Raw genomic sequence first — 16812 nt, forward strand, 5'->3', positions numbered from 1 at the left:
TCTCAGAGTGTTAATGGAGGTGGTGGCTGCAGGAGTTCATACAGAGGACTTATGCTAATGCAGAGATCAGAGCCGCACAGGAGCACAGATGAACGGGGTATGGAGTGTGTACGTCAATAATATGCATTTATATATGTAAAATAATTCCAGGATCAACGAGCCTGAACTCCACATCATGTTTCAGCCTCAGTGAGCAAGGTCTCCTATTGTATGTAGTTAAAAAATTATATATATAGTTACTTCTCACTGTTGTCCTCTGTGGATCTGTCTCATCATCACCTGAATTGCACCACTTTATTCTTACAGACTACATTTCTAAAAGTCCCACTCATGATATTATGCATCGCACCCTTAAAAAAAAAACCGTCAAGTCAGAATCTGGATGTGAGTCTCAGCCTCGCCTGCAATTCTTCACAATGATGTGTTGATGCTGATGAGTAATGGTGCAGAAATGGCACTGCGGTGATTTGTCGCCGTGGCGACGCACACGCATTTTTCCTCTCGCAAAAAAAAAAACAAAACAAAAAACAACATGACATGCAGTAATTAGCGGAGCCTGCTGTTACCCGATGCCAACAGATCGTTGACCAGAACGAGGAACTTCTCATCTGCCACTTGGGCGTCAGTCATTAGGAACACCGTGCCAATATTCTTCACGCCAGCTTTGATGTAGAGGGACGCCAGGTCAGCCTGGGTGACAGAGAGAGAGAGAGACATAATGAGATCTGGCTGTGAGCGGGCCAGAGATGTGTTACTGTGCAGTGCTACATGCTGTGAGGGTATTTCCTTTACAAGTCAAATCTCACATTCAAACATATGAACTGACTTCAGATGTTTTTTGTTTTTTTTGTCTATTTAATCCTCTCCAAACCTTCAGGTCCTGGATACCGTAGCCCTTTCTCAAGGTGATCTGGAAAACCTCCAGATTGGAGATGAAGGCAGCCAGTCGGGTCAGACTCTGCTTGCCGCTCCCGCCCACTCCGACCAGCAGCGCGTTGCCCCGTGGAGACTCCAGGATTCGGTTTATACGGCAGCTACATATGGAGGGAGCAGACAAGCCGGGGGAGGGAGGGAGGGAGGGAGGGAGGAACAAGAGGTGTGAGATAAAAGGTAGAGGAGGCAAAAGCTGGATAAAGACCGACTGACTCATACAAACAAAGAGAAGAAGTTTCTGCCTCTCTCTGCTGCGTCACTGCACCACCACTGCTACAATGAAAAGCACCGAACATCAGACCAAATTGAGCGGCGCTCCTGAGAGTCTTTATGCCTTTAATAAAACAACACGCGGCTCTCTTCATATTAAACTGCTTTTTCATTATCACTGTATCTGTGCAGCTGAAGGGGAACACAGCCCCACGCCTCTGACACGTCGCCTGCTGTACACACTCACTGTCATGTTCCAGTTCCTCTGCAGCTGAGACAGCGCGGCTGACGTTTCACATTTCATCTTTTACTTCTGAAATGACACCTCAGCTGCTTTTACTGGTGAAGTTTCACTCGACAAACATCAAATCTTCACATTTAGTTTCACTCCACTGCTGTTCCCATGCATTGTTTGTGTAATTTAGCTTTTTTTTTTTTTACATTTAAGCTGCCATTTTCAGCTCTTGTCTTTAAATGCCAGTTGAACTACCGTCTTTAAGTACTTTCAGTGTTCTGAAAGCCTCAGAAGCTCTCATTGTTTACACCTCAGACAGTACAGCTGCTGTCATTCCTTAAAGTCCAACTGCCACCATGCCTCCGACACAATGAAATCAAATGTTAAAGCTTTAACTGATCGTGTATGTACCACGCCTGACAACAACAGTACTACAGCAGGGCTCATCTATTCTCAGCAGCTACTTCGGCTGACATTAAAACTCATGTTACAGTGTAAATACACACTCAGGCTTTTCTATTTTCATTTGTTATCTACTTTAAATGAGGAAAACTGGAAGATAAATCTGCTTCATGGCAACATCCTAGAATCACTGAGTGTGATATACTTTGGCTTCTATCAAATCTCGTGTTCTCCTGTCTGAGTGGCCTCACTCTGAATAAAGAGAAACACAGATGAAAACAGCTTTTCACTGTGATATCAGAACACACAGCTGCAAACATCCAAAAAAAAAAATGCTTGAGACAGAACTATGAGAGCCTGTGGATACGTTTCATTCTTGTTTGTGGAAAATGGCTTCGACTGAAGGACGGTGAAGTGTCCGAGGACGCGACCTGAAGGCCTTTAAAGTGCTGTTATTGTTACGTTTTGCACTCGAGGCTGTTTGTTGTGGTGTTAGCGTGCACACAGGTCACCGGCTGGACTTGAACCAGCTGCAGCGTATCAAATAAAAAATTGGATAATTGTTTGTTTTTCATTGAGCACTGATGCTCCTTTGATGCTGCATGTAGCACGATGAACAGTGTTTATGTGAGTCTAAGACATTAGACCGTCTCTGAATCTCTGTGGGAGACACAGCCTGAACTCAGTTGGGAAAGCCGGACCACTTTAACATGTAGGTCTATGGGGATTGACTCATGTTTATAGACAGCCCCTAGAGGCCGTGGGGTGAACTGCAATGTTTAACAAGCGCCATTTCTGAGCCCCGGAGGTTGCAGCTTGGATGATACCAACAATTACTCACATGTGAGCCATGGCATCCTCAAACAGCACCAGGTTCAGGGTGGCGTTGACCTCATTGTAGTTGTCCAGCGCCTCCAGCAGAGTTTTATTGACGCTGCTCCAGGACTCTGCAGCCATGTACTTGGACTCCCCGAGCCCACGGGCGAAGTGGCAGTACAGGTTCATCTTCTTAGTCTGCTCCAGAGTCTCATCCATGTCCTCGGGTGGACCACACACACACACACAGAGAGAGAGAGACACACACATTGCAGTGGTAAACATACAGCTCCCCCTGTCAGCATAACATTAGTGTTAGGCTTAAACAGTCTGGACAGGGACACAGCTGAATATCACAGCTGTGCAGAGGGTGACCTACTTCATTTTCACTCTGGCGACTGTTCACTGGGGAGATTTTGTGTGTCTCTCCAGAAACAAAACACTACACTACTCCATGTGTTTTAGCACAACATGAAGAAGGTGTTCAGATGTAAAAATAATGCAGGTAAGATGCAGCTTACTGCTGTGAGGCACAGAGGAAACCCACACGTTTACATTAGCTGTGGAAAATACATTGTAGAGCGGGTGAGACTCTCCTCCTCTCTCTCTCTCTCTCTCTCTCTGTGGTGCACATATACTTGTCAGGTTCTTCATTGTGGCATGACTAGTGTGCATGTGATAGAGCCGGAGAGGCTAGTGAGGGAGCAGTGGACAGAAAACCATTAAAATGTTTTCCAATTTGCTGGGCTGACAGCGCAGACCCTGACAGCCAGACCCCCATACACACTGATTAATATTCTCTCCAAGCCCTCTCTCTTGGTCCTCTGCCCTCTCTCCTCACCCTCAAACATCCCTTTTTTTCCCCTCTCCTCTCCTCTTTCTCCTCGCTGTGCTGGCCACTGATGTCCAGGTCCAGACTCAGTGCAGGCAGCCTAATGATTTCCCCTCCCTCTACGCTCCTCCTCCAGCCTCCCTCTCTTGTCTTCCTCCGCTGAACTTTGTAAAACTCTCACCTCGTAGAACTTTTTCACTGTGTCCTCCTGCAGCCTATCAAGGAGCTGGAAGTCCTGCTCCTCCACCAGCTTGTCTCTGTAGACCCGGTTGGACTCGTGCAGGTAGATTTTCAGCAGGTCCGGAGGGGCTTTCAGGCACTCGCTGGTACAGAAGAGAACGCCCTGGGCAATGAGGGGAGAGAGAGAGAGAGAGAGAGAGAGGGAGACTTAGAGGTTCATTCCAGATGACACAACGAGGCGGGAAATACAGCACAGTCACTGCGGGTGAATCGATGTATATTGAGTGGGCAAGCTGTTAGTAGGTATGTCAGAGAAAATAATGGCAAACGCTTCTCTTTCATCTCACTGTCTCAGATAAGCTGCTGCATGTGGAGAAATTCTTCGATGGAAGAATCATTTAAACAAAAAAAGAGACAGAGAGAGCGAGTAATAAGTCCAAACATTTTGTAAATGTCTAAAGTATTGTCACAAATTTGATTCATTCACAGCTTTTCTATCCTGGATATCACTGCGGTTCATCCTCTGGGGAACAGCAATATCTTTCTTAGCAATACTTATATCTCTATCTGGACTAAAACGATGATCCATGGAGCGACGCAGCTTGCATGATTGAAAACAATAATTGTTTTTACTATTCATCTCTTCATCCTCCTTCAAATTAAAAGAAGAAAAAAGAAGTCAAGACAATGAGCAGATGAGCATTTAGTGGATGATTGATGATTAATGTGTCTCTGGAGGAGGCCTGTGTGACGCGCTTCCCCCCACAGGGACATCCGTGACGCAGCCAGGCAGAACTCGGCACAATCTAAGTGCATCACATAACAGGTGCCATTTAGGATGAGGACGGGAGGACGGGGGGACGGAGCGGCGCCCAGGCGCTATTTGTTCCCCTCTGCGGCGCTGTCACCCAGGAGGCAGAGGCAGAGGCAGAGGCGGGCAGATGTTTGTGTGTTTCCAGCCCCAGAACTTATTGTAATCAACAGAGTCATCTCCAGGGGTAAAGCCAGCTGAATCCGATCTGCTTTCATATCTGAGCCCACTGAATGTGACAATTGGCTGCTAAATCCACTGTGTAATGGTGCAGATGGGAGGTGTGCTCTGTGTGTGTGTCGATGTGTGTGCCGAGGATTCAAACTGAGCCGGAATCATTGCCACTAGTGTAGCTCTGTTCTAACAGCGTGTGTGTGTGAATGATGTCTTCCTTTTTCTACTTCATTTCATGGCTTAATGGCGTCAGTCATGACACTTTGCATTTATTTCTATAAGTGTGCAAATCAAAAACAACATATGGCGCTCTCAAACTATATAAGCGTAATACTGGGAGGCTTAGCAAACAGCAAAAAGAGCTAACAAACGGAGACAGAACTTTGTTTTGCTTCTATCCAGCTGACTTTGGCAGACTATCTCATCCTCCCCGTCCCTGATCTTTCATTGCTTTGTTCAACTCAGAGGAGAGGGATTAGAGAGTTCTGGGTGTCGGCATGTATCTGTCTGTCTGTCTGTCGGGCTGTCTGCAGCAAGGCACGCTTCCCTCGCAAGCCTGACAGCTGCTCGGAGCCCAAAAACGATGCTTCCCCTGCTAACAAACGCACCCAGCTGACTATCTACAGAACATCATGCAGACATATTGTGCAGTCAGTACAGTTTGCCTTTAGTCTCTGTGCACCACGAGACTTTCTTTCCCTATCCTCCTCCATCACTACGTCCATCTCACCCCCCCCCCTCCCCACCCAATCTCATCGTCCTCCCTCGCCTCTCTTGAGCTTGGAGCAGCTCATTTAGGCTGACGTGGAGAAGACAGGCCCACAGATATACCCGCTGGTCATGGCAGAGAGCGAACGCTGGCAAACAGAGCGCTTTGACAACGCTCCCAGTCGGACGACAAACTGTTTGTCTTGGCCTGTTAGTGGAATTTGGCTACTGTACTGTGCTTCACTGATAGCATGGCTAATTTAACATCCACAGGGCGTCATGCGTCACAGCTCGGATGCAGAGAGAAGAAGAGATTCATGGAGTCATGGCGATGGATTAATGCACAAGCTAGCAAGGAGAAAGAAACTTTCTATTCAACACAACACAAAATTTGTAAGCAAATAACAAGGCAGATCATCCTGAATGTTTCCTGGCCCTTCTTTTGTCACATTTAAAAACACCTTTACAAGCTCACACAAAGCCTCTCTGAGCTCAGCATGCTGGCTCATTAGGGTTGATCATAATGAGACACTTTCCTTTGGCTACATCTCCAGGTTTAAAAAAAAACAGAGAGAATCACAAAAAGTCCTCCAATTACTTCAGCTGTGGAAAACATCTGAAAACGTCAAGTGAGAAAACACTGACTGACAACCGCTTAGGCCTCACGCTCGGAATTAGAGGGAGGCAGCGTTTGTACCGTCTGCCAAATGCGTCCCCCACTTCTGAAGGAGCAGAAGCACGGAGGTATGAAAAGGGGGGGAACAGCAGCTGAGGCAGAGCTCTGAGCTGAGAGGCTGCTCCCTTCCTCCCACCTGTCCTGAGGTGTTAAAGCCAGCAACTGAATAAGTTAGAAAGGAAAACTTCAAACGAGCTCCACGGCTCCTCTTTTTCTGGCTTTTCTTCACATTGTCTGTGGAGAGAGGAGCAGTGAGGAAGCTCTGACATTGTTTCCTGGCTGTAGTTATTGGATGTCCGGTCTCACGGTGCAGACCAATTAAAGAAACACAAAGACTCTGACAATCAGGCAGAAGGGTCTCTGTTCAAACACCCGGCTTCAAAGTGTTACGGTGAAGCTAAATTCCCCACTGTTTGAAAGCAGTGATGTGTGTGATCAAGGGGCCTGGAAGGGAAGTCTTTAGGTCATCAGGACTTGGGCTTTGGGATGGCAAGTAGGCTTTCATCTCAAAGTGCAGAGGGCTCCCAAAGGCTCAGAGTGCTTAAGATGAAGAGCATGTTAGATGGTCTCTAACTCTATCTAACTGTATCTGAAACACCTTTTTTAATAGGTGACAAATGGCAATGACACCATCATTAGGCTGAGATTTTCCAGGTGTGCGAGAAAGTTTTCTTCAAACTTCTTTCAATGTTCATATCTACCAACATTTTAGATTGATCCATAGACAGTTTAGTGTCTGTGATGCCACCTGAAGAGCCACTTTGAGTCTCTGTGGGAGGCTGTGACATCACCAGCATCACAGCGTCTGCCTAAACTCCGAATACAGGCAAAGAGGTGGCGCAGAGGGCAGCAGACAGTTGCCGTTACTCCACTAATAACTATTAAAAGCCAACAAAAATTGCTTCTCACTTACGTAAACGTAAGTCTGTTTTGAGCAGCTTGGTCCTGTTGACTTATTTGACGATGGCTACATCGGTTAGCATTAGCACTGTCCAGTTGTGGACACTGTGTGTAGTCACTATCATCTGCTGTGCTATGTGCGTGCTTTAGTGCAGACCAGTACAGCTCGGAACAATTTAAATAAGAGGCTGAATACATAATGAAACTGGCTGCTGGTTATCAACTATTATACGCACAGAGTGATCAATTTATCTGTCTGTGCTTCTTCTTAATATTTAAAGACCAGCAGCTGGATGGAAAAATGTTTGGACTCTACAGACACTCTACAGGTTGTTGTTAGAAAGTCACTCATCAAACAGAACAGCATTGATGTTTTCTGCAGAGCTTCAGGTCACCAGACGACACTCAGGTGACATGCGGATGATGTCATCGACCCTCACTCTTTGATGCATCTGTCAGCTCTGAGGTGGATGGAATTATCTATGTGTCTGTCGCTAGCTGAAAACATGGAATACAGGTGCATGTGTGTGCTCAATTAAAGCCACAGAAGTTGCCCTAGTTTTGTGATATGAAGCAGTCTGAGCAGTTTGGGACGCAGAACAGCACAGAATCTGCTAATTAGTATAAACAGCCTGAGCTGCTGCTCCGCCCATCTCTGCACCAACACATGCTCAGCCCTGCAGGTCTGGTAGAAAAAAGTCCTAAAACACCTGGAGAAGCTCGTTACAGACACTACATGCCTGGTCGATTTATCGCACATATATATTGATTGATTTGTGCAGCTTGGATATATAAAGTAGTGCAGTATGACTCATGCACTGTATTCTCTGCATAGTACAGTACAGTTAGGACTCAGGGCTCCCTTTGCAAACTCCGAGATGGAATTATGAAAAATGAAGTTCCTATAGCTGAGTGGCTTAGAGCATTAATTATACAGCGGAGTGTGTTAAATGAGAGAGCCTGCCCTCCGTGAAACCGTGGAGGATTCTGACAGAAATATTGCCCCAAAAGCTTCTCCCCTGACAGCCCTCCCGCTCTGATATTATATTCATTTAAATACATTAAATCATCACTAACACCCGTGGAAGTGCAAAGCCATTCTATTTTCTGTTACACTTATTTTAGACTTATTTCCAGCTTTCAGAGCCAGCTCTTAAATCAATAATCATTTAGATGAGAAATTAGTGATAGAAGCCTGGCTCTCTCCACACGGGAAGCAGAGAGAATTCTCTGACTGCTGTTATGAAAAGTGTGAAAACTTCACTGTGCGAGGTGGAGGCCTGAGGCTGTCCTCCTAACACAGTGTCTGCATGGATGCGTTATTCCACGCCATCCGTGTGTGTCACCTGGAATATGTTGGAGAGGTCCCTCAGGTTGAAGATGTAGTGGAACTTGACTGCGGTGGGCAGGAAGGTGGAGGAGATGCGCTGGTGCAGGGCCAGGGCTAACTGGACCAGGGTGGGGCAGTTCTTCTGCAGGGCGGCAGCGAAGCCTTCTCCTTTCAGGTGCTGAGACAGGATGGAGGTGTAGATGGTGCTCAGGGCTTCGGCTCCAGGAAAGGACAGGGCGAAGACGGAGAAGTGGCGCTGTGGGCGGAGACGACCGTTAAAGGAATGATACGAATAAAAGGTGAGGGGTCACCTTGTGGGTGTCTGCGGTGTGTTACTTAACATACACAGAGCCCTGACCTCACACATGCACCTTCATTACAGGCATGTATGAACAGCTTTCACCCGGACTTCAGGCAGTCTTCATCCCCCCCTTACTTGAATTGAGTAATCCTATCCCTCCTCTGCTGTTAAATTATACACTCCTAACGAGAGTGATAACATCTTCCTGTTCTTGCAAAGAGAGAGAGAGAGAGAGAGAGAGACTTCACATTCTTCTCTCCACTCTCTTGTATCTCAGCTGAGCTCGTGCTCTCAGCTTTTCTCTGAAATACTGTGTTGTTGTGATGTAGCAGAGCCACTTGTGGAGCTTCTTCTAACACAGCAGAACAATCAATGTGGCATTTCAACCGTTCAGTCCGATCAAATAAACGAGAAATAAATGTGGCACACCGCCCCCTCCCCCTTCCCCCGAGCCAACCTGTGTAATTTCCTAAATGTTAAATCATAACGGTGGAATTTACATTTGCTTCAAGTTTTGTTAATCAAATGTGTTTGATTGGCTGAAGAAATGAAAACAAATTGACAAACACAACAAAACAGACAAAACAAAAAATACAAATGAAAATGAATGTAGAGCACAGTGTAACAAAACATGTGCACATGTAACCTCAGCAATGAGTTGCATAACCAGTGGAACACAATGTGATCAGAGGACAAGCTGTGTGTGTGTGTGTCTGTCTGTGTGTGTGTGTCTGTCTGTGTGTGTGTACGTGTCTCTGTGTGTGTGTGTCTCTGTGTGTTTGTGTGTGTCTGTGTGTGTGTGTCTGTGTGTGTGGCTGTGTGTGTCTGTGTGTCTCTGTGTGTGTCTGTGTCTGTGTGTATGTGTCGTGTGTGTCTGTGTGTGTGTGTATGTGTGTGTGTGTCTCTCTGTGTGTGTGTGTGTGTCTGTGTGTGTGTGTCTCTGTGTGTGTCTGTGTGTATGTGTCGTGTGTGTCTGTGTGTGTGTGTGTCTCTGTGTGTGTGTGTGTCTGTGTCTCTCTGTGTGTGTGTGTGTGTGTGTCTGTGTGTGTGTGTGTCTGTCTGTGTGTATGTGTGTGTGTCTGTGTGTCTGTGTGTGTGTGTGTCTGTGTGTCTGTGTGTCTGTGTGTGTCTGTGTCTGTCTGTGTGTGTGTGTCTATGTGTCTCTGTGTGTGTCTCTGTCTGTCTCTGTCTGTGTGTCTGTGTGTGTGTGTGTCTCTGTGTGTGTCTCTGTCTGTCTCTGTCTGTGTGTCTGTGTGTGTGTGTGTCTCTGTGTGTGTACCTGCAGTCGTGGATTGATGGTGAAGCTGCCGGCCGTGGGGTTCATGCAGGACACGTACTGAACGTTGTGTATTTCCTTCAAAATCAGCTTATTACGGTCATACCTGTGAGTACACACACACACACACACAGACCCACACACATGGGGAAAAAAAGAAAATCATTATTTAACAGCCTCACATGCAGACATTCCCCAGCTCACACACACTTTTGCCGATATGGACGCCTGAGCTCCCGTTTAAGCTGGCGTGGCTCAGCAGCATCCTCCTTCCTCTCAATTTCATACCTGAAATCCTCCCAGCATATCTCTAATGGGCTGACCGTGTCTAAGCCAGTCAGCCTGTGTCTGACGCAGCGGAACCATGTTCAGAATGGCCTCACTGTGTCAGACAGATGAGCAACAAAATCTTTTTATGGGGGGGATCACACCACCCTGCTCCCACATTTGACTTCTGACACTCATAAAAAGTTGTAGCATATTGATACTGAGGCGGGGGAGGTTGGTGAATGATCACACCTCTCAGCTGCTGGCACTACATTATCTGAGTGATCCTTTTCTATGTTAATACATGGTAGAAACTGTCCATCATCTAAGCAATTAGACTGAGTCCCACTGCTTCTGAAAATAACCCAGAAAGCCCCAATCTGTGCATATTGCTTCTCTTCCAAACATCACAGGCACGCACTCCTGCTGGCTCGTACATCTATACACGCTAAATGACATGAGAGCCTCACCAGTGGGTGTAGTCCATGTGTTGGCGTATGAGCGTGTGAGGTTGGACCGTGCCGTACTCATCCACCTCAGGCATGTTCATGTCGTCTATGAAGTAGATCAGCCTCCTGCTGCCTGGGGGGCCGTAGTTACGGCCCGCTTTCTTCTCAAGGGGTTTTTCCAGCACGGCTGTGTGGGAGATGAATGGATGAATGGAGGAGCAGAGAGCAGAGGTGTGGGAGGAGAGGAATCGATACTGAGGAACGTGAGGAGCAGTATTCATGGAGAAAGTTTACTGGTAAGGAGTCAAGAGGTCAATGTGGGGACACGTAGAAAGAGCTCTGCTACAGAGCACAAGGGTCGGGGATTAATAGCAACAACTGGAATTTATCTGATTTTATTTTATAATCAGCCAAACACTTTTTTTGTCACATGACTGCTGGACACAAGTGACTCAATCGTGGCTTTGTAGTTATCTTCTTTTTAAATTAGAATGTGGATTAAAATTGTATTTTTTGATGACTAAGCTTAGATTTGGTTAGATTTTACACATGTGTTGCATTCAGAGGCCACTGGAGGTCTGACGCATGTATTTCTGACACATCTGGGAATTTTGTGATTTTATAAAAGCGGTGTATTTCTGTGACATATAAAATGTTACTGGTGCCACAGCTTCCTTTTAGGCTCCTACCTTGAAGCATTGCAGACGTGGTGTAATAGTTAAAGGGGACATTTTTGATCATGTATTTCTCCGGGTCCAGTGATCCCAGCTTGTCCCCGACCAGAACAGACTTCCCAGTTCCGGCATTCCCGACCAGCATGACGGGCCTGCAGTGCTCCAGGAGGCGGTCCATGAAGTAACGGACTCGGATGGTCTCTGCAGTGGGGACCAGACATGCCTGCACGAGGACAAGAGAAACATGCAATGCAAGTTTGATTGCTGCAGCTGAAGCATTGCTTTGAATGCTGATGTGAAGGATTTCTCTGAATTGCTGCAGAATCAGAGCAATTCAGAGCTTTGTATGCCTCTGTGTGTCAGCCTGTCACCATGGTAACAGCAGAGGTGACCTCAAAAACCACTCCAACTTTGAGAGCCTGGCGTGCGCAAACGATTCGGAATTAGAAAATTATGAATACAGGTTTGATAGAGCAGCATCTAATGAGCGTTTTAAGACTGAAATGGAGTCTGTAGATTGAAATTTGTAGGAGGAGGAGATACATTTGGCAGATGACCCTCGTTGAAGGGCTCTCTCATAGACTCCCATGATAAAAATGACACAGAAATTGCTTAATATTTGAAAAAATATAATTTTTTTTTTTAAAAAAGTTGACCCGGAATGTCCTCTGTGAGATGAACATTTTGATAGTTGAATGGCTGAAATCGGTCAATGTTTGCTGAAGATACGCTGCGCCAAAAACCGTACGGAAGAATAAAAAAGAAGAAGAAGAAAGAGGGTGAAGAACAAGAGTTTGATTGTTGCCTAGCAACGGCAATCAAACTAATAACACACAGCAAAAACAGGCTGACGTTGTACCTGAAGCGGCATGTCTGCATCCATCTCAAACTTGGGCACCATCTTGGACCAGGGTTCGAACTTCTTGCTCTCGGGGTCGATGTAGTAATCAAAGACGGTGCCCTGGGATGGGAACTTGATGGTTTTGAACTCAGCCACCCACCACTTGCTGAACTCCACTCTGTAGTCGACCAGCTGCACTCAGACACAGAGCAAACATGCAGAGACACAGAGGGGAGGCGACTGGTCAATACTCTAAAAAATGACTTCCTCTCTGCTTCCCCTGCTCCATACAAAAGCTATGGATTTACACTGGTGTGAATACAAATCAGAGGATAAATGAATGGCAGCGGTATAGAGATACAGCGTCAGCCGCTGAAGGGGAGAAAATGAGAGATGGCAGGCCCATCTATCCATCCGGGTGATTCAGACAGTCAAGTAGCCTCATCACCTGCTGGCTGGCAGTTCCTCGCCTTCCTCTCTGCCTCCTCACCCCCTTGGTACCTGTCTCCTCCCATTCACTACCAACTCTCCAGTCAATAAAACCACTTAGCATTTAAATGCATCTGTGATGGGAAAATAAAGTGGAGTACATTTGTACCGAGGGGAGAGCAGTTTTATCCCATAACTTAGATGGACGCGCTTACTGTACGGCACTAACTGGATTGCTTAGCAACCACTCACCACGGCTCTCCTGCTGATTTAAATTCAGACAGCCTGTGTGTTGTTGGGGGGGGAGTCCACTTCATTTTCAGATTGAGATCTCTCCCTCTTTTAAAAAAATAAGCCATTTCTTCAACTGAAAATAACATTTAAATGACTTTTCATAAATAGAGACAAAGTTGCATAAGAGCCATCAAGGCTTCAATAATTCCAAGGAATTCCCATAATGCAGGAGAGGGAAGCTGTTTCAGTTACGTCCCATTCTTTCCCTCTTTTTTTTTTTAATGCAACCACTAAGGCCCTGTTCACACTGGAGAAAGTTAATCCTGCTAGAGTAGGATTGTATCTGGATAGCCTTTAAGCTAGATACGTTCAGACCTATTTTCAAATCTGGCTATGACACACACTCAATCCGGCTTAATTCAGCTTGTTTTGCAGTCCTCCAAACCACTAGGTGGCGCCTCGTAATATACAGAGTCCGTTCAGGCCGCGGTAGGACCGTGTGTGCGCATGCGTCGTGCGTTTTCACTCGCGTCCCCATGACTGGAAGTATCACATCGCTAACTGGAAGTAGCGCGACGCTAGCCGGATTCGCTAGCTGCATTTGTGTTCAGACCTGAGCCACATTTGAGCCAATCCGGCTAGATCTACCTACGAGAGGTGGATTGAAATCAAGCTGGATATAGCCGGATTTGCGACATTCACACTCAGAGGCCCCGTTCACACTGGAGAAAGTCATTCCAGCTAGAGTAGGAATGAGTCCAGACAGCCTTTAAACTGGATGCGTTCAGACATATTTTCAAATCTGGCTAGCACACAGTTGTGTCCGCACTCAATCCGGCTTCATCCAGCGTGTTTGCTGTCCTCCAAACCACTAGGTGGCGCCTCGTAATATGGCTAATAATGTGGCTAGCCGGATTCGCTAGCCACATTTGCGTTCACACCTGAGCCACATTTGAGCCAATCCTGCTAGATCCACCTGTCGAGGGTGGATCTAGCCGGCTTGAAATCAAACTGGATTCAGCCGGATTGGAGGTGTTCACACTCGGAAAAAAACACATCCGGATTGATCTGGATGCGGCCAAATCCTGCTTAAGCCACATTTGTTTCCCCAGTGTGAACGGGGCCAGAAAAAACAGGATATATCCAGATACGGCCCGAATCCCGCTCTAGTCAGATTGATTTCCCCAATGTGAACGGGGTATTAGTAAAGCCTTTCACATGCCCAGAGGCAGGTGCAGTACCTGGTCCTGGAACATGGCTCCCCCAAAGGCCCAGACCGCAGCAAAGACAAAATACAGCTCGTAGAGTTCTTTGGCACAGTCAGAAGGGGTGTTTTCCGGCGTCAGAAGACACTCCAGCAAGTAGCACAGCATCTGGACCAGACTCTGCTCAGGGATAGGGATGATCTTCTTAAACCTGAAGAAAGACAAGACAGACACAGGATCCGAGCGAGTAAATCACAGTTCTTCAGCTCAGCTATATTTACCTCCATATGAACAGATGACACATCTATGAGCTACGTTATGATAATGTTTTCACCCAGAGAACAAAATATTCCTCCTCTGCTTCCTCTTTTTTGTTTTGTGCTCCAGCAGCAGTAGTGATGGAGGTGTTAGAGGAGGCGAGCGGTCCTGAACAGAATGCAGGACAGCTTCCAGTTCTTTCTGAGTCAGTCCCTGTTTGCCCCGGTCCAACACACCCACTTAGCACTGTTCCTCCCCGTGTTATGTCACCCCCCCCCCCCCCCCCCAACATTCTGCGTCAACAACACGACTGCAGGCACATCCTGTCACGGTGACACAGAGCTGCAGGGTGGGGCTGTTACCTTGTTCTGAGGGCGTCCAGGCAGGACGGGAGGTACTTGTCGAACAGTATGGTCAGGTTGGCCTTCTCCGATTGGACTTCCCTCTTGTCGATCCAGCTGGCCACAGGAGGGTTCCAACCAAGGTCTGCTGGGTTTATGTACAGGATACCTGGCAAGAGGAACAAACAACATTTTAAAATGGAGAAGAAGAAGTTTTTTGCAGACATAAATGCACCTTTTAAGATATTTATTTTTGAATTCTGAGACAATGAAAGTCAATCTGTGAGTACCGGCTCTGGAGACAGTGGCTGGGGTGGCGGTGCGAAGGTGGCTGATCTCAAAAACCAGCCTCATGGTGGGATTCAGGGGGATCCGCTCATTACTGGCCAGCGTCAGCACCTGACAGAAGGAGATTCACACACGTCAATATCAGTGGAAAAAGAGATGACATCGTGTTCTTTCTGTGTTGTTGTCTCTATTCTTAGCATTACACACACAGTCATCTATTCTCTCATCCAGACAGTACACATAGTTTACTACACTCTTGCATCACTGATGAGTCAATCATGATTCCTTTTTATATCTGAATGCTCATTCAGTGAACAACAGGCGGTGAAAAGGCCATTTGATGCTGAATAACAGACTCAGTCAACGCATTCACACAGACTGCGCTCGCACCTTGTTGTCATCCATGACCGTGTTGAGTGACTCAATCCACATCGGGTCAATGTCTCCATCCAGAACGATCCACTTAGGCCCACTGTGGCTGATGTTCGCCAGATCACGCATTATACAGGAAAACAGGCCTGCAGGAAGCACAGCTCACATTTAGGATATTGGAAACAGGTCATTAAACGCTCGTTACGCAGCGCTTGGGTAATCACCGTCTTTCCACTCCCTGGTTGCCGGGTTGATGATGCCGAAGAGCTCGTCGTTGGTCACAGCTTTGGGGTTGAGGTCCGCCCACACGGGGCGACGCTTCATGTTCTGATACGTCCTCTGCAGTGACCTCATCACCTGACTCTTCCCGGTGCCCGCGTTCCCGATCACGAACACAGAGTGGCGCACTGCCAGCAGCTCCTCCAGCTGCACCACCTGCACACACACACACACGGCAGGTTCATTTGGTGCACAAGAGCTTGGATATCTACATGCACAGTACTCATAACTAAAAGGCGGCTGCCACTGTTTTACACTGGAAGATTTGTTCACCTGTATATAAATCACTGGGAAAATTAAAAAAGGTCGTTTCATTCAGTAGAAATTGATCAGATTTGAAAAACTGACATATTGATTTTTCATCATATGCTTCGTCTTTCATCGATCAGTCATGTGACCAGCTACTGACAACACTTTCAGTATTAAAACTTGAGTGTGCTGATGATCTGAAGTATCATTTTAAAATGGTCAAGGTCTCCTCTAATCACAGATTACTGGCTGTCAGATGTTGCATGTGTGATGTTCTATGTTCTTATAAGGATGGGACCATATGATGGACACTTGGTTAGGTTGAGATAACACTCACCCCGATCTAAGGACTCGTTTTTGTGCTTGCACTTTTTTCTCTTCGTCTTACATTGAGCTAAATTAAAATAGAAACCGGACTGGCACAGGGTCCCAAATCCGTGAGTGATCAGCCCAGAGATGGCATTACAGACCATAAGGACCGGGTGGACATGTCTTTATTTACTCTGCCTCAGAAGAGTCAATAAAATGAAAAGCCAAGAGTGTCTGAATGGTTCCAACTTGACGCTGCAACAACTCCCAAACAGACAGCCAAGAGTCAAGAAGTCTATATATCTATGTCCAGCAGCAGATGGCCTGACTGCACAGAGCCCTGATCCCACCATGACGGAGCCAGCCTGCGATTATCTTAGTACCACTGTGCTGTAGCAACCTACTGAGGCTGTGCACATGGTAGCATAAAGCCCCATTACTCCATCTCTGAACTCAGCTAATTAACTTTTTTAGCAGATCACACGTTTTATGTGCAGCACAACAATACAATAAAATCCTCCCTGCGAACTGCTTGTAATGTAACCAACCAGACGCCCAACAGGGAGGCCATTACACAAAATATTGAATATATCTGTGCTGCACTTTGCACACAGAGACCAGTGTTATTTATTAGAGCAGCTGGCACAACTGTAAATGAGGTAAGAAAAGGTGTTTTAACAATGCTTTCCTTATGAGCTTATTTATCTCGGCTGTTGTAAATTATAATGTCTGCACCTTTATGTATTTATGATTTATGTGCATAGATTGTTTATAATTTAGGAGCAAATGAATGAAAAGGAGCCTTACTGGACATGCAACAGATGTTCTGAGTT

At 46.4% G+C, this 16812-nt stretch overlaps 1 protein-coding gene across 2 annotated transcripts in view; it reads right to left on the minus strand.

The window, feature by feature from the left end:
• Positions 1-16812, minus strand: part of dnah9 (dynein, axonemal, heavy chain 9) — a 111461-nt gene that overhangs the window by 51201 nt on the left and 43448 nt on the right. For both annotated transcript variants that reach the window (XM_028408172.1, XM_028408171.1), the window contains 14 exons: positions 15367-15577; positions 15161-15288; positions 14773-14881; positions 14504-14651; positions 13920-14094; positions 12034-12207; positions 11190-11397; positions 10522-10687; positions 9788-9890; positions 8224-8463; positions 3610-3771; positions 2622-2818; positions 872-1034; positions 567-690 (listed from right to left, as the gene is read on the minus strand). In XM_028408172.1, coding sequence (XP_028263973.1) covers positions 567-690; positions 872-1034; positions 2622-2818; positions 3610-3771; positions 8224-8463; positions 9788-9890; positions 10522-10687; positions 11190-11397; positions 12034-12207; positions 13920-14094; positions 14504-14651; positions 14773-14881; positions 15161-15288; positions 15367-15577 — 2308 coding nt within the window. The remainder of the gene's footprint in view (positions 1-566; positions 691-871; positions 1035-2621; positions 2819-3609; positions 3772-8223; positions 8464-9787; positions 9891-10521; positions 10688-11189; positions 11398-12033; positions 12208-13919; positions 14095-14503; positions 14652-14772; positions 14882-15160; positions 15289-15366; positions 15578-16812) is intronic.

This window comes from Parambassis ranga, chromosome 6 (assembly GCF_900634625.1).
Source record: "Parambassis ranga chromosome 6, fParRan2.1, whole genome shotgun sequence".
Taxonomy (NCBI): domain Eukaryota; kingdom Metazoa; phylum Chordata; class Actinopteri; family Ambassidae; genus Parambassis; species Parambassis ranga.